The sequence below is a fragment of the Catharus ustulatus genome, chromosome 23, assembly GCF_009819885.2.
Source record: "Catharus ustulatus isolate bCatUst1 chromosome 23, bCatUst1.pri.v2, whole genome shotgun sequence".
Classification (NCBI taxonomy): domain Eukaryota; kingdom Metazoa; phylum Chordata; class Aves; order Passeriformes; family Turdidae; genus Catharus; species Catharus ustulatus.
Window position 1 is genome coordinate 802,714 of NC_046243.1, and position 27,091 is coordinate 829,804.

At 59.9% G+C, this 27,091-nt stretch overlaps 2 protein-coding genes across 3 annotated transcripts; one reads left to right on the top strand and one right to left on the bottom strand.

The window, feature by feature from the left end:
• Nucleotides 1-5,796: 5,796 nt before the first annotated feature.
• ARHGAP23 (Rho GTPase activating protein 23) lies at nt 5,797-26,790 on the bottom strand. Its single transcript, XM_042779927.1, has 25 exons — nt 26,427-26,790; nt 21,991-22,170; nt 18,177-18,201; nt 17,592-17,684; nt 17,287-17,365; nt 17,012-17,066; nt 16,035-16,352; nt 14,938-15,874; nt 13,953-14,108; nt 13,739-13,850; nt 13,598-13,655; nt 13,371-13,508; nt 12,991-13,290; nt 11,042-11,103; nt 10,695-10,822; nt 10,447-10,565; nt 10,211-10,366; nt 9,493-9,571; nt 9,195-9,268; nt 9,025-9,114; nt 8,807-8,932; nt 8,677-8,718; nt 8,457-8,569; nt 7,269-7,287; nt 5,797-7,166 (listed from the first exon to the last, which is right to left on the bottom strand). The coding sequence occupies exons 1-25, from the start codon at nt 26,685-26,687 to the stop codon at nt 6,174-6,176; spliced, it is 4,713 nt and encodes a 1,570-aa protein (XP_042635861.1). The 5' UTR covers nt 26,688-26,790; the 3' UTR covers nt 5,797-6,173.
• LOC117006422 (rho family-interacting cell polarization regulator 1-like) lies at nt 11,194-12,984 on the top strand. 2 transcript variants are annotated; one of them, XM_033078873.1, is made up of 3 exons: nt 11,267-11,317; nt 11,368-11,565; nt 11,666-12,984. In XM_033078873.1, exons 2-3 carry the CDS (start codon nt 11,553-11,555, stop codon nt 12,943-12,945), a joined length of 1,293 nt encoding a protein of 430 aa, XP_032934764.1. In that variant the 5' UTR covers nt 11,267-11,317; nt 11,368-11,552; the 3' UTR covers nt 12,946-12,984. The 2 variants fall into 2 exon arrangements, with proteins under 2 accessions (XP_032934763.1, XP_032934764.1); XM_033078872.2 differs by having other exon boundaries at nt 11,194-11,565.
• Nucleotides 26,791-27,091: the final 301 nt, after the last annotated feature.

The window sequence follows — 27,091 nt, forward strand, 5'->3', positions numbered from 1 at the left end:
TTTGGTTGTTGTTGTTTTTATTTTCTTTTTTAAAATTTTATTTAAGAGCTCTCAGAGCTTCCCCCCAGCAGCCTCCAGCCGGGAGCAGCTTCCAGCTCCAACCTCGCGGAAAATCGGGAAGCGGCGACAGCCCGAGACCCCCCCGGAGCGACCCCCGGAGCGACCCCCGGAGCGACCCCCGAGCTCCCCGCGGGAGGAGAGGACGGCTCGGGCCAGGGCTCGCCCCGGTGGCCCCGAGGGCTCGGGGACATCGCGGGGTTCTGTCACGGCCGGGGGTCCCCGGGAGTGCCGGAGGGGGTGCAGGGTGTGAATTTGGGGAGGGGGTTCCGGTTCCGGTTCGGTTCCCTCGGTTTGGGGGCGAGCGGGAGCCCCGGGGGTGCCCGTGGGGGTGTGGGTGAGTGGGGAGTGGGCACCTGACTGCAGCGTGGGGGAGACAGGTGTGCCCAGGTGTGACCAGGTGTGCCCAGGTGTGCTCCAGGTGTGGCCAAGTGCACCTCAGGTGTGCTCCAGGTGTGCTCCAGGTGTGACCAAGTGCACCCCAGGTGTGCCCAGGTGTACTACAGGTGTGCCCAGGTACACCCCAGGTGTGCCCAGGTGTGCTCTAGGTGTGCACAGGTACATTCCAGGTGTACCCAGGTGTGTCCAGGTACATTCTAGGTGTGCCCAGGTGTGCCCAGGTACACCCCAGGTGTGCACAGGTGTGCCCAGGTACATCCCAGGTGTGCACAGGTACCTCCTAGGTGTGCCCAGGTGTTCTCCAGGAGTGCTCCAGGTGTGCCTGGATGTGCCCAGGTACATCCCAGGTGTGCCCAGGTACATCCCAGGAGGGCCCAGATGTGCTCCAGGTGTGCCCAGGTACAATCTAGGTATGCCCAGGTGTACTTACCTGTGCCCAGGTGTGTCCAGGTGTACCCGGGTGTGCCCAGGTCCTCCTCAGGTGTGCCAGGTTCACCCAGCTGTGGCCAGGTGTGCTCCACGTGTACTCTGTGTGTACCCAGCTGTGCCCAGGTGTCTCCAGCTGTGGCCAGGTGTGCTCCAGTTGTGCCCAACTGTGCCCAGCTGTACCCGAATGTATCCCAGGTGCACCCAGGTGTGCTCCAGCTGTGCCCAGGTGTGCATGTGCATCACGAGATCCAACCCGTTCCGTTCTCTGTCTCGTCCTTGGGTTGATTCTTTTCTTTTATTTTATTTTATTTTTTATTTCAATTCCTTTTTCCTTCCTTTCCCCCCTCCTCCGATTTTTATTTAATTTTTTAGTTCGATTTTTTTCTTTTTTGTACCTCGATCGTTTTTGTACAGAAGAAACGAGAGCCTTTTTTTGAATAACAAAGAGAAAAAAAAAAGAAACAAAAGAAAAAAAAGAACAAAAAACAAAAAAAGACCAAAAAAAAGTAAGAGAGATTAAAAAAAAAAAATTAAAAAAAAATTCATGATGCAATTTCTTTGGATTGCAAAAAAAGCAACTCTTTACATTTAAGTGAAGTGTCTTAACATTTTATATTGTTTTAAAAAATATATTTACATATTATATATATATATAATATACGTAATATAAATCTATATAGAAATATTTAAAGAGGGGAAAAAAAAATTTAAAAAACTTTAAAAAAAAAAGGAAAAAAGAAGAGAAATAAAATAAATAAATCACGTCCGGTAGAATTTGAAATCCCTGCTCTGGGCTTCGCGCTGTCCCCGCCTTCTTTGTTGTCCCCACCCTGTCCCCAGGTCCTGGTGGCCTTGGGGACACTGCGCCCTCCCCCAGTGCCAGCAGTCACCGGTGGCGTTTTTAATTCATTTTTAATGAGTGCTGTTGTTATTAATTGTTATTAATTATTAATTAATTATTCAGAGTTGTTCACGGTTTCGTTTCTCGGTACCAAAGTGAGTTCTGGGGGTGGCACCTGGCGCTGTCCCCTCCCCCGGCCCGCGGTGGCGCTTGTGGCACTTTGTGGCACTTTGTGTCATCTTGTGTCACCCTTGTGTCACCTTGTGTCACCTTGTGTCACTTTGTGTCACCCTTGTGGCACCTTGTGGCACTTTGTGATGCTTCGTGTCACCTTGTGTCACTTGTATCACTTGTGTCACCCTTGTGGCGCCTTGTGTCACTTGTGTCACACGAGGGGGGCTGCGGTGACAACGGGTGTGGAGGTGACAATGCCACCCCCGTGGGGACACTCCCAAAAATGTCATGGGGGGGTGACAATTGCCACTCCCACGGGGACATCCATGTGGAGGGGTGACAAGTGCCACCCTCTTTGGGGACACAAACATGAGAGGGTGACAATTGCCATCTTCCATGGTGACAGCCATAAAAATGTCATGGGGAGGTGACAATTGCCACCCTCTGTGGGGACACCCAGGTGAAGGGGTGACAAAATTACATAGGGAGGTGACAATGGCACCCTCCATGGGGACACCCTCATGGGCGTGACAATTGTCATTCTCCTTGGGGGCACTCACATGAGAGAGATGACAATGTCACCCTCCATGGGGACACCCCCAAAAATGACATGGAGGGTGACAATGCCACCCTTTTGGGGACAGCCCCAAAAATGTCATGGGAGGGGGTTTGTCCTTAGTGCAACCCCGGTGTCCCCACCCTGGTGTCCCCATCTCCATGTCCCCACCTCGATGTCCCCATCCTGGTGTCCCCAAGCTGTCCCCACCTTGATGTCCCCATCCCAATGTCCCCATCTCAATGTCCCCATCCCAATGTCCCCACCACCATGTCCCCAACCCCATTGTCCCCATCCCGATGTCCCCACCTCGATGTCCCCACCTCAATGTCCCCAACCCTGGTGTCCCCATCCCAATGTCTCCATCCCTGTGTCCCCATCTCCATGTCCCCACCTTCATGTCCCCATCTCAGTGTCCCCAAGCTGTCCCCACTCTGATGTCCCCATCCCAGTGTCCCCACCTCAACGTCCCCACCTCAATGTCCCCATCTCAACGTCCCCAAGCTATCCCCACCTCCATGTCCCCACCTCGATGTCCCCGCTCCAGTGTCCCCAAGCTGTCCCCACATTTTAGGGACGCTCCATCCCTTGTCCCACCCCCCCGTTTGTCCCCAGGCTCGGTGTCACTCATGGGAGGTGACAGCGACGAGTGAGGAGGTGACAGCGCCAGGCGAGGGGGATGGCAGGTGCCACCCTGTCCCCAACGCCCCCCTAATGTCCCCTTGTCCCCGCTGGTGTCCCCGTGAGCGTGACGTCCCCGCGTGCGTGTGTCCGTCCCCTGAAGCAAAAAAATAAAAATTAAATAAAAATCAAAACAACTCAGTTCTGCTTCAGAACAATGACAAAAAAAATTTAAAAAACCAAAACAATTCAGTTCTGGTTCAGAACAACAACAAAAAGTAAAAATGAAAATGAAAATAGAAATAAAAATAATAAAAAAAAGAGGAAAATGTGTAAAAAGCACCAAAAAAACCCAAATCCTGCATTGTGCATGTGTCAGAGCTGCATGCGCTCCCCGCTTTACTCGTCTGGATGTTGTTTTAAAATGAAAAAAAACTAAAATAGAAAATTTAAAAAAAAAGCTACGACTCTGAAAAGGATAAAAAATGAAAGAACTGAGAAGAAAAAGGGAAAAAAACACCAAAAAAAAGGAAAAAACTGCGAATTTCTGGGGTTTGGGGTTTCTACGGCGTCGTGTTGTCTCTTTCTCTTCCGCATGAAATTTCTCGTGGATTGTTTGGAAAATAAAATGAATTTAAAAAGAAAATAAAGAGGTGGAAAAGGAAGAAAAATAGAAAATGAGAGAGGTGGAAAAGGAAGAAAATAGGAAAAAGAAAGAGTTGGAAAAAAAGAAAAAAAAAGTTGGAAAAGAGGAAAAATAAAGAAAAAAGAGATGGAAAAAAAAGGCAAAAAATGAAGAAAAATATGGGGAAAAAATGGAAAAAATGAAGAAAAATGTAAAAAAAAAAAGAAAAAATGAAGAAAAACTTTTAAAAAAATGGGGAAAAATAAAGAAAAATGTAAAAAAAAAGGGGGGGAAATGAAGAAAAATGTAAAAAAAAAAAAAAGAAAAAATGAAGAAAAATGTAAAAAAAAAAAGGGGAAAAAAAGAAAAATGTAAAAAAAAAAAAAAAAAACTCGCGCGGGGGAGCAGCGGGGGAGGGGACATCGCCCCTCCCCCACCCTGTGCCACCCCCCGTGTCCCCCGTGTCGCCGTGGATGCCATGGGTATTGTGTGTGACCGTTGTAATTCCCGTGACAAAAGGGTTGCTTCTGATTCTTTTCCTTTTTCCCTTTATAAATTTTCTTTTCTATCAGAGTGTCTGGCTTTAATAAAATTATCTTTTTTTTTTTTCTTGCTTGTTTTTCTTTTTTCTCGCTTTTATCGCCTATCAAAAAAATCAGGATTTTGTTATTTCCCATCCAAATGCTCGGAGAAAAATGAGATTTATCCTCCCACAGAGAAATAAAAATTCCCAGCAGTGAGAATTTGGGGTCTCTTCCCACCCCCCGAAAACAAAAATCAGAATTAATACCAGCAAAACCTTGAATAATCAGTTTATTTCCAATATATAGACCAGGACTGGGGGGGGCAAAGCAGAGGGGATATTTTGGGATTTTTGGGATATTTTTTAGGTTTTTTAGGAATTTTTTTGCAGTTTTGCAGATCCCGACGGGGCCGGGAATGGGAAGGGATTTTTTAATATTTTTAATTTCTTTTTTTTTTTTTTTTTGGAGGGAGGGGACATGCAGGTTTTTAAAAAGTCACCACTGCTCGGGGCTGGCCTTTCCACTGAGCAAAAAACTTCTTTAAAAAATCCTTATAAATCCTTTGGGATATGTTACAGGGATGCAGACGATATTTACAGGGGGGAAAAATGAAAAAAAAACCAAAAAACAACGAAAAGAAAAGGAAAAACAAACAAATTTTACAGCAAATATTTGCATAACGTCATGAGAACGACACGGAGAGACGGTGACGGGGTGTGACACCAGGTGACACCGAGGTGGTGGCACTTGTGTCCCCCAGAGTGGCCCAGGGTCGCCGTGTCCCCTTCCTAAAGTGCTTCTGGCCTGGGGGACAGGAAGGGGACGGCGATGGGAGGGGACAGGGACGCTCCGGGAGTGTCGCGGGGTGGTGGCAGTGTCACCTCCCCTCCCCATGGGTGTCCCCTCTCAGTGCCAGCCCCCCCCAGGGCAAGGGGACAGCGCTGATGTCCCCAAGGGACGCCAGCACAGGGGGACAGGGGATCTGTCAGGGGGTCCCCAAGGTGCTCAGGGTCCCTCAGGGCAGGGGACGGTGACACTGATGTCCCCAAGGTCCCCCGGGGCAGGGGTCTGTGACACCAGGGTCCCCAGGGTAGGGGTCTCTCATCGAGGTCATCAGGGTCCTCGATGTCCCCAAGGTCACCCTGGGCAGGGGTCTCTGACCCTGATGTCCCCAAGGTCCCCCAGGGCAAGGGTCTGTGACACCGAGGTCCCCAAGGTCCCCAGGGCAGGGGTCTGTGACACTGAGGTCCCCCAGAACAAGGGTCTGTGACACCAGGGTCCCCAGGGCAGGGGTGTCTTGATACCGAGGTCCCCAGGGTCTGCCAGGGCAGGGGTCTGTGACACCGAGGTCCCCAAGGTCCCCAGAGTCCCCAAACCGGGCCAGGTCCCCGGCCAGAGCAGCCGCAGCTCCCAGGGAAGTGCCCGCACTTCGCTCTGCAGCGGCTGGGGACAGCAGTGCCACCCCTGGGGACAGTAATGACACGCCTGGGGACAGCAATGACACCGCTGGGGACAGCAGTGCCACCCCTGGGGACAGCAGTGCTGCCCTGGGGACAGCAACGCCACCCCTGGGGACAGTAGGACGACCACTGGGGACAGCAGCACCACCACTGGGGACAGCAGTGCCACCCCTGGAGACAGTAATGACACCGCTGGGGACATCAGGACGACCACTGGGGACAGCAGTGCCACCCTGGGGACAGCAATGCCACCCTGGGGACAGCAATGCCACCACTGGGGACAGCAGTGCCACCCTGGGGACAGTCCCCGCGAGCCCCCACGCCCCTCCTGGCCCTGCCCGGGGCTGGGGCACCGTGCGGCGCCACCACCGCTGGTCCCCAAAGCGCGGGGGACGTGGTGGCTTTGTGTCCCCAAGCCCGGCCACCGGGACCTGTTAAATAATTAAATACGGGGACAAGGGACAGTCCTTAAATTAACGAGCCCCGCTCAGAGACACTGCGGGAAGCGCAGGGCGGGCCCGGGGCTGCCGGGGGGACTCTTGGTGGCCGTGCCCGGGCCAGCACTGCCAGGCTGAGCCGGAACCGGAACCGCGGGCCGGGCTTTGGTGGACTCGAGGCTGCTGAGCCCCGAGTCTTTATCGCGACAAGGTCCCGGTGTCGCCGGGTGTCCCCGCGGTTCTTTCCACTCGTTGAAGTTGAGGTCCTTGAGGCCACCGGGCACCACCACGGTGTGCCGGCGCCAGCTGCTCTTCTTGCGGCGCGTCTCGGGGGAGTGCGCCCGGCGCAGGCGGACCCCGATGGTCCCCATGTCATCCAGCGAGCCCCGCAGGTGCTGCCGGAGCTGCTCCCGCAGCGACGCTCGCCCCGTGGCCACCCAGCTCTGCTCGTCCCCGCCGGCCACCGCCGCCACCTCGCCGGCCACCCGCGGCCTCCCCAATTTCCTGCGGGCCAGCGTGTCGCACTGGATCAGGCGGTGCGAGTTGAAGGACGCGCGGCTCGCGGGTGCTTTGTCCTCGTCGCCTGTCGCCGTCCCCAACCCGGCGCGTCCCCGCCGGGCTCCCTCGCGGCTCTCCGTGTCCGTCTCCATGTGGCTGAGCTCGCTGCGCTCGTCATCCGCCTCGTCCCCGCGGCTCCCGGCCACCGAGGGCACCTCGGAGCACAGGCTGCGGTCCATGGTGGACAGCGTGGAGTAGCCGGACACGATGGAGCGCGCGTCCGGAGCCGGCTCGGAGCCGGCCGAGCATTCCCGCTGCACCCCGCTGGCCGCGGGCTCGGTGCTGGTGGCCCGAGGGGCTTTGCCGGGTGTCACCTCCCGCTCGTGTTGGCGGCCCGGGCTGTCCCTGCGCTCCGCGTCGTCGTCGGTGCTGCTCCCGACGCCTTCGGCCTCTCTCCTCTTCTTCCTCTTGCGGGCGGCGGCCGAGACGAAGGGGATGGCGAGGAGCTCCCGGTGCGGCGGAGCTTTGCGCGATGGCCACGTGCCCTGCGAGGGCGGGGACAGCGGGGTCAGGGGTGGCGGTGACACGCTGAGTGTCCCCATCCCCGCGTCCCCACCCTGCCAGCCCCGCTCCGCGACCCCGCTCACCTTCGGTTTGGCGGAGCCGCTGCGGGCCGAGCCTGGAAAGCAGAGAAGAGAGGGGGGTTAGAGGGGTCCCGGGGGTGGGAAGGCGCTGGGGAGGGGTCTGGGGGTGCTGGGGGTGCTGCTCCATTCCCCCAAAGCAGGACGGGGACATGCCGGGGCTGTCACACCCGCTGGTGTCACCGGGTCGTGTCAGGAGGGGCTCCGGTTGTCACGGGGGGGGTCCCTGGCATTGCTCGGGTGAGGAGTGGGGACAAGGGACACACACACACAGCCAGGACACACAGCCAGGACCCCCGAGGTGAGACCCCAACCCTCCCGCGGCACAGAGGGGACAGGGGGAGGTGGCTCCGTGCCACACCCAGCCCTGGAGCGGGGGCTGGGTTGGGCTGGGACAGTCCGGGGGGGTTACGGGGTGAAGAGGAGGGGACACAGAGGGGACAGGCCCTGCTGCCATCGTGTGAAGGACAAGGACAGGACACAGACCCCTCTCCCGCCCCGCATGCCCAGGACGGGGTTAGCAGCCGACAACGAGAGAGGGGGAGGCAGAAAGGGGGTGCTGACCCTCCCCGGGGGTTTGGGAACCTCACAAAGGATCTGGGACACCCCACACCCACCCTGCGGCGAGATGCCACCACAGGCACCGGGAGAAGCAGAGTGAAAAGGATTTGGGGGTCCCTTGCTGGTGTTGGGGACGCTGGGGGACAGTGCCAGGCAGGACAGCGTCCCCTCCCCTGCCGCTGTGCCCCCCTGCTCCCTCTCTCTCGTGGTCCCCAGCAGGGTTAGTGCTGAGCAATGCACCCGGGATCAGACTGTACCCGCTCTAGCTCTCGAGGAGATCCGCTGGAGGAGGAAGAGGAGGAGGAGGAGGAAGAGGACAGCACAGAGAAGTTCAAGGAAAGAACGCAAGAAATCAGTCACACGTCAAAGGCTCCCGGTCTCCAGGTTTGGCAGCCCGGGGGGTCCCGGGGGTGGGACACCCTGAGGGACAAGGAGTGGCCACCGGAGAGGAGGGGGCGGGACAGGGCGGGCTGGGAGCTCGTGGGGCATCCCCAGGGGCTGCTCCCATTTTTTGGAGAGGATCTTCCGCTCCAGGTGGCGAGCAGGGCTGGTTGCCCACAGGTGTGGGCAGAGTGGGGGGCACAGAGAGTCGGGAGGGGCATTTTGGGGTGCCAGGAGAGGAGGGGACAGTGCCAGGGACGCTGCCCCTCACCTGCGGCATCGCCGGGCGCCGCCGTCCTGCCGATGTTGGGCAGCAGGTACTCGATGTTGGGCACGGACTGCGCCTCCTTCTCATCCACGGGGGTCTGGGGGGAGGAAAAAAAGCGATCGTGGGGGCTGCCACGAACCCCCAAACTCCCAGCTGGGGGGGTCTGCACCTCCCTGACCCGCTGAGGGTGGGGGCAGGACTCACCTTCTCACCCTTGTCCTCCTTGTCGCTGAAGAACCAATCTGACTGCGGGGGGAGAGGGGACAGGGGTCAGCGGCTCCGCCCCCATTTTTGGGGTGCAGATCCCCCCTTCCCCAGCCCCTCGAGCACTCACGTGCTGGATGAGGGTCTCCACAATCTTGTAGCGGTCGGGCATGTGCGTCACCATGTCGGTCATGTTGTCCTCGGACGTTCTCACCAGCGTGGGGCCGAACACCAGCGCCAGGTTCCGGGGTTCCATCTGCCACCAGAACCGGGTCAGAACTGCGGCCCAGCCCTGCCCAGGGGGGCTTCAGGTGGGGCAGGAGACCCCCAGGGTGGAGGGGTCAGTACCTTGTTTTTCTCTGAGTGGTCAGCAATGGTTTTCAGGTGGCCCACCAGGAATTTGAGGGTCTCGTAGTAGTGGCCCGGCAGGTCGCGGATCTGCGGGGACAAATTGGGTCAGCCCTCTGCTCACTGTCCCCACCCAAGGTGGTGTCCCCACCCCTGTCCCGTGTCCCCACCAGCTTCCTCAGCGTCCTCATCCTCTCGCTGGCGTCTTCGATCCGGTTGGCTTCGATGAAGTCGTTGTATTTATCTGAAAGGGGGACATGAGGGTGTCACAGCTGGGTGGAGGGGACAGGCCACCCCCCCGAGTCAGGGACCCCTGGGTGAACCCTCTGGAGACACTGGGGAAGGGTCTCAGTGTCTCAGGGAGGGACAGGGACATTGGAGGGATATTGTCCCCCATCAGGGGTGGTTGTGTCACTGGTTCTGGGGAGGTGTCACTGGTTCTGGTGGCCCGGGGGACAAGGGACTCACCGTCGGTGAAGAGGGGCTCGGGCAGCTTTCGGAAGAAGGATTTCAAGAGGCTGCTGATGACGTTCAGGTCCTGCCAGCGCTGTGGGGGACAGGGGAGGCTGCTCAGAGGGACAGCCGGGGACACAAACTGGGGACACAAACCGGGGACACAAACCGGGGACACAAACCAGGGACACAAACCAGGGACACAAACCAGGGACAGGCAGGGGAAGTCCTGCGCCACCGCGAGATGCGAGGGGACAAAATTGTCCCCAGGATGTCACCTACAGTGCTGGCAACGACCGCGAGGCGGCGCTGCCACTCCAGGGAAGGTGACGGGGATGGTGACAGGGACAATTAGGACAGCGACAATGGGGACAGGGATAGCAGGGACAGTGAGGACAGGGATTACGGAGACAGGGATGCGGGGACAGGGATGATGGGATAGGGATAATGGGGACAGGGATGATGACAGGATCAGGAATGATGACAAGGACTGGGATGATGATGGGGACAGGAATGATGGGACAGGGATGATGACAGGAACAAGGACTGGGATGATAACAAGGACAGGATGAGGAGGAGGAGGATGATAACAAAGGCAGGGATGATGACAGGAACAGGGATGATAACAAGGACAGGAATGATGACGAGGACAAGGACAATGACACAGACCAGGAGAACATCCCAGAGGCATGACAGACACCAGGATGGGGACAGCCACCTGCCCTGGCCTCACCTCGTCCTGCAGGTTGATCTCGGTGGCTCCCTTGTTGAGCTGCTCCTGCAGGCTGGACACCACGGCGTTGTTGCCGGGCACGCGGTAGATGCCCATGTACTCCAGCCCCCGGTCCTCCACCACCTTGCAGCACGCTTCCACGATCAGGGGCACGTTCTGCAGGGACAGGGGCGGGCTCAGGGCGTGCAGGGGCTCTGCAGAGTCCCCGAGGGCTGGCGGTGGTGGCACCGCCCTACCTTGTTGTCGGGGGCAGGCTGACAATCCTCCAGCCTCACGCCGAAGGCGCGCGGGGCGGATTTCTTGTTCTTCTTCATGATGTTGATGCCCCACGGGGTTTTTTGGGAGCTGCTTTCATCTGGGGTGAGGGGAAAAAAAAACCAAAAACCCACAGGGTCACTTGGGATAGACGGGAAGAGCAGCCCTAGAGGGACAGCAGCTCTGGGGGACACCAAGCACCTAAAGAAGTTTGGGGTGTGCCACCAACCTTTTGTGACAGCCACGTCCTGCCTGGGGGACCGGGGCGCGCTGGTTCCCGCCTGCTTCAGGAATTCAGCTCGGATCCCCAGCCCACGAGGGCCCTTGGGTGACGAGTCGGGCTTGGAGCCCGCAGGGCTGCGGGGAGAGAGCGGGGAGAGCTCAGGTGGGGGCACGAAATCCTGGTGGTAACCATCGCCAGCATCACCCCCGGCATCCTACAGAGACCCCCGGGGAGCCTTGTCACCAGTTCCAGGCTCTTCCATCACTGCCCCATCCAGGTTTTGCTCTGTCACCGTCACCCCAGGGTGCCCAGCGCCCCCGGGGGTCTCGGTGCCCACCGCCCCCCGTCCGTACCTCACTTTCCGGTAGTCGTTTAACTTCTTGCTGATAAGGGCTTGGCTGGCAAAACCGGGGTCCTGGGGAGGCAGAGAGAAGAGGGGAAGGGAGAGCTTGAGCAGCGCGTCCGCCAGACACCCCCGGGCAAGTCCTGGCTCTGCCGGCCGGGGCCGGGACAGCAGCAGGGCCCCGCTGGCCCCGGACACACCGAGCTCAGGGGCTGCTGAGCAGAGCTCCAGGCCACAGCTGGACACGGGTTTGGCGTTCATGGCACAGCTGGACACAGGAATGTCCCTCCATGGCACACACACCTGCACTGACCACAGCTGGACACAGGAGTGTCCCTCCATGGCACACACAACTTTATCAACCAGAGCTGGACACAGGAGTGTCCCTCCATGGCACTCACACCTGCACTGACCACAGCTGGACACAGGAGTGTCCATTCACGGCACTCACACCTGTACTGACCCCTGCTAAACACAGGTGTGTCCTTCCATGGCACTGCTGGACCTGGGTGTGTCCTTCCATGGGACACACACCTGCACTGACCACAGCTGGACACAGGTGTGTCCTTCCATGGCACACACAACTTTATCAACCAGAGCTGGACACGGGTGTGTCCCTCCATGGCACACACACCTGTACTGACCACAGCTGGACACAGGAGTGTCCCTCCATGGCACACACACCTTCCCCACCAAGCCCTCTGTGCCCCCTGGCACGGGGCTGTGCCACAACCGGAGATTGCCCTGAGCTCAATGCGCCCTCCTGGGCAGAGCCTGCCACCAGCCCGGTGTCACCAAGGCCACCAAACCGAGCCAGTGCGGCACCATGGCCAGCCCAGTGCCAGCACGGCCACCAAACTGAGCGACCACGGCCAGCCCAGTGACAGCATGGCCACCAAGTTGAGCAACCAGGGCCAGCACGGCCACCAAACTGAACCATGGCAGCTGACCCAGTGCCAGCACAGCCACCAAACCGAGCCAGTACAGCCAGGGCCACATCACGGCAGCAACAGGTCAAACCACGGCTCAGCCACACCAACAATGTCAGAGCCACATCAACAATGGCAGAGCCACACCAGACCATGGCTCAGCCACACCAGATCATGGCAGAGCCAGACCATAACATGGGAGAGCCACACCAGACCATGGCAAAGCCACATCAACGATGGCAGAACCACACCAGATCGTGGCAGAGCCACACCAGAACATGGCACAGCCACACCAGAACATGGCACAGCCACACCAGAGCTCAGCAGAGCCACACCAACCATGGCAAAGCCACACCAGACCTTGGCTCAGCCACACCAGATCATGGCAGAGTCACTCCAGACTTCAGCAAAGCCAGGACACTCCATGGCAGAGCCACAACAGAGCTTGGCAGAGCCACACCAGATCAAGGCAGAGCCACAACAACCATGGCAGAGCCACACCAGACCATGGCACAGCCACACCAGACCTTGGCAAAGCCAGACCAGAACATGCCAGAGCCACACCAACCGTGACAGAGCCACACCAGACCATGGCTCAGCCACACCAGACCTTGGCAGAACCACATCAACGATGGCAGAGCCACACCAGATCGTGGCACAGCCACATCAGACATTGGCTCAGCCACACTATAAAATGGCAGAGCCACACCAGACCATGGCAGAGCCACACCAGAACATGGCACGGCCACACCAGACCATGGCACAGCCACACCGGCTCCTGTGCCACCACACGACCGAAACACCGCCACGCCGATCCGGCGCCGGCTCCGCCCGGAGAGCCGCAAGCCCCGCACCGCGCGTCCCGCGCTCCCTGCCCCGTCCTGGGGCCACTCTCTTCTTGGTCGCCACGAGCCCCGCTCGGGCAGCCCTGGGCGTGGCCTGGGGAAGCAGCACAAGGCAAAGAGGCGGAGAGAGCCGAGGTTAGTGCCGGGAGAGCCAGAGGCAGCCGGGAGCCCCGTGTGGCTCTCACCTCGCCCTCAGCCTTGCTGTTCTCCCTGATGACTTTGATCCAGGCCAGCATGTCTTCCCGATCCTCTGCCTGAAAGAGATATTCACAGAAGTCAGCGGTCGTCAGGCGGAAGACGTGCTTCCTCTTGGTCTCGCTGTAGGAGATGTCCACCAGGCACGCTTGGATGCTGATCGGCGGCTCCTCCTCACCTGGGGCCGGGGCGCAGGTCACCGCCTCCCGCCTGTCCTTGCACAGGTACAGCGAGTGCGAGCGCAGCACGGCGAACACGCGCTTCCACTGCCGGATGCCTCCGCCGACCTTCTGCGGGGGATAAAGGAGGGTTGGGGCTCCCAGCAGCTCCCCGGCACGCTCAGGGGGTTGTGGGGTGAAGCCAAACCTACCTTCCCCTTTTTGGTGAGGATCTGCTTGCAGTGGAGCCAGCCCTCCTTCCTCACGGCGCTGAACGGCACGTCCGAGAGGTCGGAGGTTGAGTGTCTTTTGGAACGGGCGTCTTCGGACGTGCCCAGGCTGTCCAGAGACTGTGAAAGGAGCAGGGAGGAGTTGGGTGAGGCCATCAGCACCCCCTGCTCCACCAGGGAACACCCCTACAGTTTTTTCGGGCACTCACCCCGTCGGTGAAGAAGCTCCTCAGCATGCGGAGGCTGGGGACCCGGCTGGGCATCCTCCTGGGGGGAGAGCAGCCCCCGTCAGCGGGGTGGGGTGGGAGCTGGGGGGGGCTTCGGGACCCCAGGGGGATCTCCAGCCCTACCTTAGGATCTTGCCCTCATCCCTGAACGCGTTCAGGCCGTCGTCGCAGGACTTGGAGCGCTCGGTGGTGATGGCCAGCAGGTAGGAGGAGCGGCGGCCCGCCTTGATGCTGCCTGCGGTGGGGAGGGGGCAAAACCCGCCCTGCTCAGCGCTGTGGGGCGGGGAGCTGCTCCCCTCTGGGGCTTCCAGGGTGATTCCCCGTCCCCAGCACTTACTGCAGTCCTGGGAGTAGTGGCGGGACAGGGCGAAGGCGAAGGTGGGCGAGGCGGGGCTGGTGGCCACGGCCGGCGCTGAGTTCATGGCGCTGGACACCACCGAGGAGGCCGGGACGTGCTTGGCCTTCAGGTCGATGCTGGGGCTGGTGGGTTCGTCTGTGAGGGGGGTGGGCAGTGTTGGAGGAGGGGTTTGGGGCAGGGGGTGTCCCTGCTGGGACCCCCCGGTGTGTCTGAGGATGGTGGGTGTGGTGTTGGGGTGGGGACGTGATCCCAGCACCAGGAGCTGATGGGGCACCTGGGCCCTCAGCCACAGCAAGCCTGAGACCCCCATCCCATGGATCCCATGGATCCCATGGATCCCATCCCATGGATCCCATCCCATCCCGTGGATCCCATTGATCCCATCCCATCCCATGGATCCCATCCCATCCCTCGGATCCCATCCTACGGATGCCATCCCATGGATCCCATCCCTTCCCATCCTATGGATCCCATCCCATCCCATCCCACCCCATTCCCTCCCCAGGAGCAGGGACAGGACACAGCTGTGGCTTCCCAAACTCTTCTGTGTCCTGGGCAGGGACATCCCAGGTGAGACAGGGACAGGGACAGGGACAGGGACAGGGACGGCTCGGGATTGTACAGGGTGAGCTCCTGCAGCCTGGAAGGGGACAGGGACATGGGTACGGGGACAGGGACAGGGACAGGGACAGGAGTGGGGTGCAGGACCCTGTGGGGTGCAGGACCCTGTGGGGTGCAGGAATGGGGTGCCAGGACTCTGTGGGTTCAGGACTCTGTGGGATACAGGACTCTGTGGGTTCAGGACTCCTTGGGGTGCAGAACTCTGTGGGGTCCCAGGCACTAAAGACGCTGCTGGTCCAGCCCCTTTCCCATCTCCACGTTGGCCCCTTCTGACCCCAAACTCGCCACGGGACCCCCTAAATCCCCTCCAGGAGGTGACCAGCGAGCCCCAGCCCGGACTCACCGATGAAGGGGATGGACGCCAGCGAGTCCTCGGGGGCCGCCAAGGGAGCCACTCTCCGGCCCGGCCGCTCATTGCCGGACCTATCCCCTCTGGGCTCACCCATGTCCGTGTCCTTTCCCCCGTCGGGGAACACAAAATTCATTTGCCGCAGCGGCGCGGGCACCTTGCGGCCCGTGGGCGGTTTCTGCCGCAGCACCACCTCCTCCCTGCGCTCCTCCGCCTGCTCCGACACCCGGCCACCCTCCGGCCGCGGCTCCCGGGGCGCGCTGGGCACGGCCGGAGTGACCGCAGGAGGGGTGGCCGTGGTGGCCACGCTGTCCCTGAGCGGGGCTACTGCCCGCTGAGCGATGCTGAAGGTTGGCAGCCCCCCGAAGGCGGGGTCGCGACAAGCCAGGGCGTGCAGCAGCCCGGTGCGGCGCTGGAAGGACGGGCTGTAGCTGCGGTAGCCGATGTAGCCCGAATCATCCACGCTCTGTAGGTTGGGCTGCGACGGGTGCTTCTGCACCTCCCGCGACGAGGAGGAGGAAGAGGAGGAAGAAGCAGCGAAGGAACCGGCTGGGATGGGTTGCCCGGTGGTGGCCACAGCGACAGCGGCCCGGCAGAGCCTCTCGGGCGGCCACGGCGAGCGCTCGAGGTGCGCCGAGAGCAGCGCGCTGGGCTCCAGCGCCTCCATGGAGCGCCCGTACCTGCCCAGGTAATGATCGGAGCGCGCTCGGGGAGCCCAACCCTCGCGGCTGGGCTGCAGCAGGGTGTCGTGCGAGGCGCTGTGGGGCCACCCCCGAGGTGTGGCGGCCGCGGTGCCACCCAGGCGGTCGTGGGACACGCTGCGGTAGCGGGGCATGGCGTGTCGCCGCTCCTCCGAGGCGCTGCGCCGCGGCTCCTGGCTGCAGAACCAGCGCGACAGCGCCTGCTGGCACTCCTGGCGACCGGGCACACGCTGGGCCACCGACACGTCCCGGGGTGGTCGCCCACTGCTGTCCTTGAAGCCGCAGTGAGTCCGGTGCTCCGGGAGGTGTTTGGGGACGCCGTAGCAGGCGGCGGTGGCCGGGGACATCCCGTAGCGCTCGGGCACGGAGGATGCGATGCTGGCGGGGCACGAGGGGCGGGAGAAGGAGCCGGGGTGCCCGTGGGGTGCGGCGGGGCGCGGGGGGGGGCCCCCCGGGCTGCGGATCCTCGGGCCGGTGTGCGGGGCTGCCGCCGGTGTCGCTGCGGGCGCCGAGAGGGGACGAGGGACCGGTGGCGGTGGCCGGGCGGGCGGCGCGGGGATCCGGCGGCTGGCCGGGGGTGGGCTCGGCTCCCCGGGACTGGAAGGGGTAGGTTTTGCGTGGGTAGCAGATGGGAGGGGGCTCGGGGATGCTCTGAGCCCCCCCGGAGTACGGCTCGTTGCCCTTCAGGTAGGCGTCCTGGGAATAGGCCTGGGGAAAAAACGAGGGACAAGGGGTCAGGGAGGGAGGGACAGGGTCCCAATCCTCCACATTCCCACTGGAGGGATGCTCCTGCATCCCCCGAGCCCTGAGAGAAGCGTGGGCTGGGTGCAGCCCCCTCCACGAACACCCACCCCGCTTTCCCACGGGGTCCCCCCGGCTCCGAGCAGCGCTGGAAGAGCCAAACCCTTCCCTTGTCCCCTCCCCTCCTTCCTAAAATATCCCGGCACGGCCACCGCGGCTGGCCCGTCTCACTTTTCACTCTGTGCCCGGGGATTCCCAGAGCTCGGAGCAGGCAGAGATGGGAACCCCCTTGTGAAACCCCCCAGCCCTACGGGGAGGGGACCCCACAAGCAGTGGGGGACCCCAAAAGGCACCGAATATCCCAGCTGGGATGGGAGGGGCATCAGCAGGACCCCCTCGATTCAGGACACCCTGCCAGGGTCAGTCTGGGGGGTTCCAAGGATAATCCAGACCCTGAAACCTGGAGCAGCTCCCCCCAAAACCACTCCCCCCATTCCTGCCCCAGCACCCCCAGTTCTGCACCCATTGCTCCTCCAGGGATGGTGGTGTCCCCAAGTGTCCCCGAGTGTCCCTGAGTGTCTCCAAGTGTCCCCAAGCGTCCCCAAAGTGTCCCCAAGCAAACTCACCAGCTGGAGGATGTCCTCGTCCTTGGGCATGATGGAGAGCTCCAGCACATCGTCACTGCGGGACAGGGGACAGAGGGCTCAGTCCCCGCCTGTCCCCAAGCTCCCACCTGGCCGCACCCCCCAACAGAGCAATGTCCCTGTCCCCACGTGATGGTGACAGCACGTTGCTGCCTGTCCCTGGTCACCCTCAGGGCTTCTGTCATGCTGGTGACACCCAGAGGGACAGCGCCCGCCGTGACGTGTCCCCATCCTGTCACCTCCCATCCCTCACTCACCTGTTCTGGATCAGGGCGATCACCTGCGAGTAGGTTTTGCCGATGATGCTCTCGCCGTTCACCTTGACCAGCCGGTCACCTGCAGAGCCCGGGAAGGGGACAATGTCACCACGAGGGACCGGTGGCACCCGGCTGTCCCCCACGGGACCGACAAAGGGAGCAACCCCAAATCCAGGTGCTCTGAGCACTCCAGGAGCAGGGAGAAGGGACAGAAAAAAGCAGGAATTCCAGAAATAAAAGCAGAATAATGAAGAAATTCCCTGGCAGGGGAGGCGGAGCATTCCCGGGATCCCCTCCCCGCTCACCCGTGCGCAACCCCGCCTGGTGCGCGGGCCCGTCCTCCCGCACGTTCTTCACGAAAATCGTGTCCATGGGCTCCAGGCGGCTCCGGGTGGGACCTGCTCGGTGGGGACAGCGCGTCGGGGAGATGCCACCACAGCCAGCACCGGGTCACCTCCTCTCCTCCCGCAGATCCACCAAAAATCCACCAAAAATCCACCAAAAATCCACCAAAAATCCACCAAAAATCCACCAAAAATCCACCAAAATCCCAAATCCCACCCAGTTCTGGCATCGCGGGTGCTCGGGAATCGCGACCCCGCGCGTCACCGCGCCAGCGCCGATCTGTTGTGACACCTTCACATCCACTCACGTCACCCCCGAGGCTCCGGGAGGGGACAGCGGGGCCTGTCCCTGTCCCCAAACACCCCGCGCTCGGTGCCGAGCCCATCGCTGGTGTCCCCAAAGTGCCAACAAAGCACCGCCTGCTGATATTTAGGGCTGTGGTGACAGCGACAGCAACAGCCGCTACACCTGTGACAATGCGACACCCCTCTGTGCCCCGTGCCACCCCGTGCCACTGTCCCCAAGGTCCCCAAGTCGCTGCTCACCTGCTCGGTTCCCATTCTCCTCCTCCTGCCAAAAAAAAAAAAAAAAAAAAAAAAATAAAATAAAAACATTGATTTGGTGGCGAGGCAGTGACGAGGGGACAGGGAGGGGACAAGGGGGGTGACAGCCCCATGAAGCCCCTCACGGGACCCTCTGCCCTCCGCCGCCCCCGGCTAAAATTATCTCGTGACATCGGAGCCCCGCAGGGCCCCGCACCCAGCTGCTGCTTTGGGGCCGTTTTGGGGCCATTTTAGGGCCGCTTTGGGGCAGGTTTTAGGGCCGTTTTGGGGCCACTTTGGGGCTGGTTTTAGAGCCGGTTTTAGGGTCGGTTTTCGGGCCGCTTTGGGGCTGCTTTGGGGCCGTTTTTAGGGTCGCTTTGGGACCGCTTTGGGGCCGTTTTTAGGGTCGCTTTGGGACCGCTTTGGGGCCGTTTTGGGGCCATTTTAGGGCCACTTTGGGGTCAGTTTGGGGCCGGTTTTAGGACCGTTTTAGGGCCGGTTTTAGGACTGGTTTAGGGGCCGGTTTGGGGCCGTTTGGGGGCCAGTTTTAGGGTCGATTTTTGGGGCCGCTTTGGGGCCATTTTGGGGCCGTTTTAGGGCCGGTTTCAGGGTCGATTTTGGGGCCGCTTTGGGGCCACTTTGGGGCCGTTTTGGGGCCGTTTTGGGGCTGCTTTAGGGCTGGTTTTGGGGCCGGTTTGGGGCCATTTTAGGGCTGGTTTGGGGCCAGTTTTAGGGCTGGTTTTGGGGCCGCTTTGGGGCCGTTTTGGGGCCGGTTTTGGGGTCGATTTTGGGGCCGCTTTGGGGTTGTTTGGGGCCGGTTTTGGGGCCATTTTGGGGCTGCTTTGGGGACGTTTTAGGGCCGGTTTTGGGGCAGGGGCCCTGCCAGCCCCAGGATGGAGAGCCCAACCCCTGCCGTGGGGTTCCAGGGGAGGGATCCTGGATTTCCAGGGGATTCCAGGGATGAATCCTCACCCCCGCCCATCCCCGCGGCCTCTCGGGGCTGCCAGGGCTGCGGTGGGCACTGATCTGTCCCTTGGGGTGGGAATTTGGCCACATCCTCCCCTTTTAACCCAAACTCGCCGTGGGGACCCCCCAGCAGAGCACCCCAGGCTGGGGTGGGGCTCAAGGGGGGTCTCAGGGAGGGATCGGAGCACCTGGAAGGGGAATTCTCACTCCACCAGTGCCCGACTGGGAACACAGGCCTGCAGCCCGTGGTGACACAGCCCTGATGTCCCCAAGGTCTCCCCAGAGCCCTGGGGAGGTCCCAACCTCCATCCCAGCGCAGACATCGCCAGCGGCACCACTCCAGGTGCCCAGCGCAGGAAAATCCACATTCCACGGGCACAGCGAGCCCGTGGGGCCACCGAGAGCCCCTGCGGGCACGGACTCAGCCCCTCCCTGCCCATCCTGGCCCTGCGGCACCTCGGAGCCCTTCCCTGCCCCGGGGACATCCCGGCGGTGCCGCTGCCAGGGCGGTGAGGGTGGCGAGGGTGGCGAGCGAGGCTCCCGGTCCCCTCCCTGCTGAGTCAAGGCACCGAAACTCAAACCCCGGAGCTGCCGAGCCAGCCCGACCGAGCCCCGAGCTATTCCCAAGAGCATCCCCAGCTCCCGGCGTTGATCCCGTTCCTCCCCGGGTGATCAGAGGGGCAGGATCAATTTTTTTGATTTTTTTTTTGGTAGAAAAAATGGTTTGGAGGAGCTTCAGGTGATTGCCATGGCACAAAAATCTCTGCGTGTTCCTGGGGCAGGAAGGGTTTGGAGAGGCAGAAGGAGCCTGGGAAAAAGCGGCGGTGCCGGAGGATGGCGAGCGGGGATTCCGGCGAGTTCTCCCCACCCTGTGAGTCATTTCCCACCGCACTTCCCCGTCTGCCAGCGCCGGAGCCGCGGGGCAGCGCCGGAGCCCCAGGGATGTGGAGCAGGGAAAGGGATGCGTGGGATTGCACAGATCCTGCGCTGTGCTCCCGTCATCCACGGGAAACGGGGAGAAAAGGGAGCTCCCAATTCCTGCAGCTTCTAAATCCACGCTGGAAACTCCGGGAGATCGCTGCGTCCTGGAGGGGAAAGGAGCTGCCCGGATCGAGGTGCCAAATCAGGGCCGTGTCCTCCCAAAAGATGTCACCAGGAGGGGTGGCCGGATCCAGTTGTAAAATCCCCACCAAAGCCAGGAAACCGGGAGAAAAAAATTCCGCCAGCCCTGCGTGGCCTCAGGGGCTCTGAGGTGCCTTTTCCTGCCGTGTCCGGAGCTGAGGGATTCTCTCCGTTCCCACAAACAATCCCACAGGGTCTGGGATGGCTCCAGAGGTGCTGCTTGCACAGAGCTCCTCTCTCAGCAGCTCCAAGGGCTCCTCCGTGCCAGGCTGGGATCTTCACGGGGGATGGGGGCAGCTCCAGGAAACCCAAAAAAGCAGCTTCAGAATCCCAACAAAGCAGTTCCAGGAGTCCCAAAAAAGCAGCTCCACAATCCCAACAGAGCAGCTCCAAGAATCCCAACAAAGCAGTTCCAGGAGTCCCAAAAAAGCAGCTCCACAATCCCAACAGAGCAGCTCCAAGAATCCCAACAAAGCAGTTCCAGGAGTCCCAAAAAAGCAGCTCCATGAATCTCAATAAAGCATTTCCAAAAATCTCAACAAAGCAGTTCCAGGAATCCCAACAGAGCAGCTCCAAGAATCTCAACAAAGGAGTTCCAGGAGTCCCAAGAGAGCAGCTTCAGGAATCCCAAAAAAACAGCTCCAGGAATCTCAATAAAGCATCTCCAAAAATCCCAACAGAGCAGCTCCATGAATCCCGAAAAAGCAGCTTCGGGAATCCCAACAGAGCAGCTCCAGGAATCCAAAAGAGCAGCTCCATGAATTTCAACAAAACATCTCCAAAAATCCCAACAGAGTAGCTCCAGAAATCCTGAAAATGCCACTCCAGAAATCCCTAAACAGCAGCTCCAGGAATCCCGAAAAAGCTGCTCCAGGAGTCCAAACAGAGCATCTCCAAAAATCCCAAACAGAGCAGCTCCAAAATCCTAAACAGAGCAGCTCCAGGAATCCCTAAACAGCAGCTCCAGGAATCCCAAAAACACAGCTCCATGAATCTCAACAAAGCATCTCAAAAAATCCCGACAGAGCAGCTCCAGAAATCCCAACAGAGCAGCTCCAGGAATCCCAATAAAGACTGCCCGGAATCCCAATTGAGCAGCTCCAGAAACCCCAACAGAGCAGTTTCAGGAATCCCAAAAAAGTAACTCCAGGAATTCCAAAAGCAGCTCCAGGAATTCCAAAAAAACAGCTCCAGGAATCCCAAAACAGCAGCTCCAAAATGCCAACAGAGCAGCTCCAGGAATCCCAACAGAACAGCTCCAGAAATCTCAACAGAGGAGCTCCAGGAATTCCAACAGAGCAGCTCCAGAAATCCCAAACAGAGCAGTTCCAGGAATCTCAACAGAGGACCTCCAGGAATCCCAACAGAGCAGCTCCAGGAATTCCAAAAAACAGCTTCAAAATGCCAACAAAGCAGCTCCAGGAATCCCAATAAAACAGTTCCAGGAATCCCAAAAACGCAGCTCCGAAATCCCAACAAAGCAGCTCCAAAATCCCAAAACAGCAGTTCCAAGAATCCCAACAGAGCAGCTCCAGAAATCCCTAAACAGCAGCTCCAGGAATTCAACAGAGCAGCTCCAAAATCCCAAAACATCAGCTCCATGATTCCCAAAACAGCATCTCCAAACCCCAAACCCGCAGGCTCTGCACCCTCCTCTCCTCCCCTCTCCCCCCGAACTCTCCCACCCCCTCTCCCCCGGCTCCCCCCGCGTTCCCGGTGCCAGCCCCACCTTGGCCGGGAGCACGGTTGATTCCGGCGGGTACACGATGAAGTGGCGCAGGGTGAAGCCGAATCCGCCCTGGGGGCTCTTGCGCAGCGCCACCGTCCTGGGTCCCACCCAGGGGAAGGATCCCCCCTCCGGGGGTGCGTTGGCGTTCGGGGACGCCCCATCTCTCCGGCCCGGCGTTGGCTGTGGGGACAAAGATAAATTGTCACTTTGGGGAGCCCCAATGTGCCCGCTCTGAGCCCCCCGCCCCAAATCGCAGCCCCTCCCAGCTCCTCCTGGGAAGGAGATGAATGGGAAGGAAATTAAAATAAATGAGCTGTGCCTGGGGGTCTGGATGGGAACCAGGAGGGGAGATGAAGGGACGGGATGTGGCACTTGGGGACAAAAAGTCCCTTCTGAGGATGCCACAGCAATAACCTTGGGCAAAGCCGGAAAGAGGTGGTGGCACCAGTGAGGATTGTCCCAAAATGGGACAAGGACCTGGCAGGGGACACTGCCCAGAGCAGCGAACGGGGCCAAGGGGCTGTGGCTGCACCCCAGAGCTCCCAGTACAGCACTGGGAGAGGAACTGGGGCTGTGGCTGCACCCCAGAGTTCCCAGTACAGGCACTGGGAGAGGAACTGGGGCTGTGGCTGCATCCCAGAGCTCCCAGTACAGCACTGGGAGAGGAACTGGGGCTGTGGCTGCACCCCAGAGCTCCCAGTACAGCACTGGGAGAGGAACTGGGGCTGTGGCTGCACCCCAGAGCTCCCAGTGCCGGTACTGGGAGAGGAACTGGGGCTGTGGCTGCATCCCAGAGCTCCCAGTGCCGGGACTGGGAGAGGAACTGGGGTTGTGGCTGCACCCCAGAGCTCCCAGTACAGCACTGGGAGAGGAACTGGGGCTGTGGCTGCATCCCAGAGCTCCCAGTCCCAGTACTGGGAGAGGAACTGGGGCTGTGGCTGCATCCCAGAGCTCCCAGTCCCAGTACTGGGAGAGGAACTGGGGCTGTGGCTGCATCCCAGAGCTCCCAGTACAGGCACTGGGAGAGGAACTGGGGCTGTGGCTGCATCCCCAGAGCTCCCAGTACAGGAATGCCAACAGCTGGAATGACTGGGGAACGATGAGAAAGAATTTTTAGGAATTTTTAGGGACAGCACAATGTTAAATAAGACCCTGACACCTATAACAAATCATTATGTTAGGGGAAAGATAAAAATCTGAAATAATAATAACTATCTGAAAGATAATAATCTGAAATAATAATAATTATCTGAAAGATAAAAAGATAAAAAAAACACTGAGGTGTAAATTGGGGAAACAGTGGGGAATTCATCGATTTTTGTACATGCCTAAAGCTCCAGCTGCACTTTTGGGCTGGGATCTGCCAGAGCAGTTGGAAGCAAAAAAAAAATAATAATATTTAAAGGCGGGGAATTGAGTTTGGAGGTAAAAGATCAGCAAAGTGTGGAATTGCTAAGCTTGACGGTAATAACCAAAGAAATTGAAGCTGCAAATGAAGAAGGAATTCTGAAGAAAAGAATGGATCGGGTGTTCCCTGGGTGAGTTCGAGAGGGCTCGGCACATCTGGCAGCACCTCTGGCTGGGCTGGGAGCAGAGGGATTTGGTTCGTGGTGGTTTTGGGATTTGATTGATGTCCCAACACCGCCAAAATCGGGAAATTGGGAATTTGGGGAGCGGCAGGGACAGGGAGTGACCCCGCCTCAGTCCCTGCAGCAGCCCGAGCTGGGATGAGGCGTTAAAATTCAGCGGCTGTCTGGGTGGGAGCGATGGATGGGCAGCGGGGAGGGGACGGGGACAAGGGACACAAAGGGACACGGCACAAAAAGCCTTTGTGTGCCTGTGCTGAGCGCGGCCTTTTCGCTGCCGCCAGTGCGGGCTCTGCCTGCGGGGCCGGGCTCTGTCCCGGCTCTGTCCCGGCTCTGTCCCGGCTCTGTCCCGGATCTGTCCCGGCTCTGTCCCGGCTCTGCCCCGGATCTGTCCCGGGTCTGTCCCGGCTCTGTCCGGGTCTGTCCCGGCTCTGTCCCGGTTCTGTCCCGGGTCCCGCACGGAGCGCGGGGGTCGCGTCCCTTTGGGAGTGGAATGGCCGAGCTCGGAACGCGCCTCTGAGCCCTTCCAGAACTCGGCTGCTCCCACTCAGCACGAAACTTCCCACAAAACAGCGCAGAACCCCAAAAACACCACAAGCCCAAACCCAAAAACAACACCAGCTGAATCCCGAAAACACCACGGGCTGAACCCCAAAAACACCACGGGACAAATCCCAAAAACACCACGAGCTCAACCCCAAAAACATCACGAGTTGAATCCCAAGGGATCACCCCAACCCAGATGAGGACCCCAAAACCACCACGAACCAAATCCCAAAAACAACCATCACGAGCTGAATCCCAAGGGATGATCCCAACCCAGATGGGGACCCCAAAACCACCACGAGCTCAATCCCGAAAACACCACGGGACAAATCCCAAAACCACCACGGGACAAATCCCAAAAACACCACGAGCTGAATCCCAAGGGATCACCCCAACACAGATGGGGACCCCAAAACCACCACGAACCAAATCCCGAAACCACCACAAGCCCAATCCCAAGAGATCATCCCAAACCAGATGGGGACCCCAAAACCACCATGAGCCGAACTCCGAAACCACCACAAGCCGAATCCCAAAACCACCACGGGACAAATCCCAAGGGATGACCCCAACCCAGATGGGAACCCCAAAAACACCAGGAGCCGAACCCCAAAACCACCACGAGCTGAATCTCAAAAACACCACTACCTGAATCCCGAGGGATCACCCCAACCCAGATGGGGACCCCAAAACCACCACGAACTGAATCCCAAACCCACCACGAGCCGAACCCCAAAAACACCACGGGACAAATCCCAAAAACATCACGAGCTGAATCCCAAGGGATGACCCCAACACAGATGGGGACCCCAAAACCACCACGAGCCAAATCCCGAAACCACCACAAGCCCAATCCCAAGGGATCATCCCAATCCAGATGGGGACCCCAAAACCACCACGAGCTGAACCCCAAACCCACCACGGGAGGACAAACCCCAAGGGATGACCCCAACCCAGATGGGAACCCCAAAAACACCAGGAGCCGAACCCCAAAACCACCACGAACTGAATCTCAAAACCACCACTACCTGAATCCCGAGGGATCACCCCAAACCAGATGGGGACCCCAAAACCATCATGAGCCGAACTCCAAAACCACCATGAGCCGAATCCCGAAAACACCATGGGACAAACCCCAAGGGATGATCACAAGCCAGATGGGGACCCCAAAACCACCACGAGCTCAATCCCAAAACCACCACGAGCAGAACCCCAAAAACACCAGGAGCCGAATCCCAAAAACATCACGAACTGAATCCCAAGGGATGACCCCAACACAGATGGGGACCCCAAAACCACCACGAGTCGAATCCCAAACCCACCACGTGCCGAACCCCAAAAACACCACGAGCTGAACCCCAAACCCACCACGAGTCGAACCCCAAAACCACCACGAGTCGAATCCCGAGGCATCATCCCAACACAGATGGGGACCCCAAAAACACCACGAGCCGAATCCCAAACCCACCAAGAGCCCAATCCCAAGGGATCACCCCACACAGATGGGGATCCCAAACCCATCACGAGCCAATCCCGAGGGATGACCCCAAACCCAGACGGCCCCAGGCACCCCCCGCTCCCGGGGGACCCCCAACCCTCAGCCCCGAGCACCCGGCGGCGCCCGGCCCCATCTGCGCTCTCCATTGTGTCGGCCGCCGGCTCGCAGGATTATTTTTAAGCTGACAGCTGAATGTGCCCCGCTGATTTTAACCGGCACAGACAGGCTCGGAGAGAGGGCTGGGATGGCTGCAGACACCGGCGGGCCCGCGGGGACAGCGCAGTGTCGCCGTGTCACCGCCGTGTCACCGCCCCAGGTGCGAGGTGAGACCACCCGAGCATCCTGCCGGGGTTTGCGCCTCGGTTTGTCTCTCCACCATCCGGATTTGGGTTTTTTTTGGAGTTTTGTGACCACCGAGTGTTGGCCGAGATGCTCCGGGGGTTGACACGCGGTTTGTCACGACAACCAGTTTGTCACCTCAGCCGTTTGTCCCTCAGAGCCCTGCCCCCTCCTCCCAAATTTCTGGCTCGGTTTTAACCTCTCCCCGACGGTTCCTGCCGTGCTCCAGCAGCTGCGTCCTCAGCCCGGCATTCCCAAACCCTCCACCCGGTGACATCGGGGTCACCCCAGTTCCTGCGGGCTCCACCATCCCGTGTCACCCGTGGGGACACATTGGGGACACACCGGGGATCTCCTGTCCCCCTCGGGCAGAACAAAGCAGGATTTGTCCCCACACAGCCCCAGGGGACGGAGGGGACACCAACACCCCCCAAACCCTCCCGCACCGCCCCCATCCCGGTTCTCACCCTGCGGCTCCGCTCCGTTCTCAGCCCGCGGGGTCCCGGGGGCGGCCGGGGGTCGGGAGCGGCGAGGTGGCGGCGGAGGCTGCTCAGCCAAATGCAGCGAGGCTCGGGGGAGCTGCAATCCACCCCCACGGGGCGTTCGAGGCGCCAGCCCCTCCCGGAGCGCTCCACGCTCCACAGCCTTTTGGGGCTGGGGGCTGGGGGGGGTCGGCAGGGACCCCTCCGAGCCCCCCGCGCTGCTCCCCCCGCGCTCTCCTCAACCATCCCGGCGTTTGCAGGGGGTCGGGACCCCCATGGGGGTCGCGGTTTTGTCCCCCCTCGGGTGTTCGAAGGCCGGAGGAGCTGCCTCAGTCTCGCATCGCTGCTGGATCGCTCAGAGCCCCCCTCCCCTCCCCGAGCCCCCACCCAGCCGCCCCCCGGGCTCCCGGAGGGAGGGAGGGATGGGAAGAGGGAGGGATGGAAAGAGGGAGGGATGGAAAGAGGGAGGGATGGAATAGAGGGAGGGAGGGATGGAAGGATGGTCGGAGGGAGGGCGGGCAGCCACACGTCCCGGCTGCGGCTCCAGCTGCTGGCAGGGATCAGTGCCCAGCCCACCGCCCCCCGCCCCCAGCCCCCCACCCACCCCGCCTGCGGTGTCACTCTGCCAGGACTTTCCTTTTTTTCTTTTT

Excerpts from the sequence above, each read along its gene's own strand:
- LOC117006422 (XM_033078872.2), top strand. The coding sequence starts at position 11,322 with ATGGCACACACACCTGCACTGACCACAGCTGGACACAGGAGTGTCCCT. Across the intron at positions 11,566-11,665 it reads TCCTTCCATGGGACACACAC|CTGTACTGACCACAGCTGGA; the intron begins CTGCACTGACCA and ends TGGCACACACAC.
- ARHGAP23 (XM_042779927.1), bottom strand. The coding sequence starts at position 26,687 with ATGGTTGAGGAGAGCGCGGGGGGAGCAGCGCGGGGGGCTCGGAGGGGT. Across the intron at positions 14,109-14,937 it reads GGCGTCCATCCCCTTCATCG|ACGAACCCACCAGCCCCAGC; the intron begins GTGAGTCCGGGC and ends CCCCCCTCACAG. Across the intron at positions 10,367-10,446 it reads AGCCTGCCCCCGACAACAAG|AACGTGCCCCTGATCGTGGA; the intron begins GTAGGGCGGTGC and ends CTGTCCCTGCAG.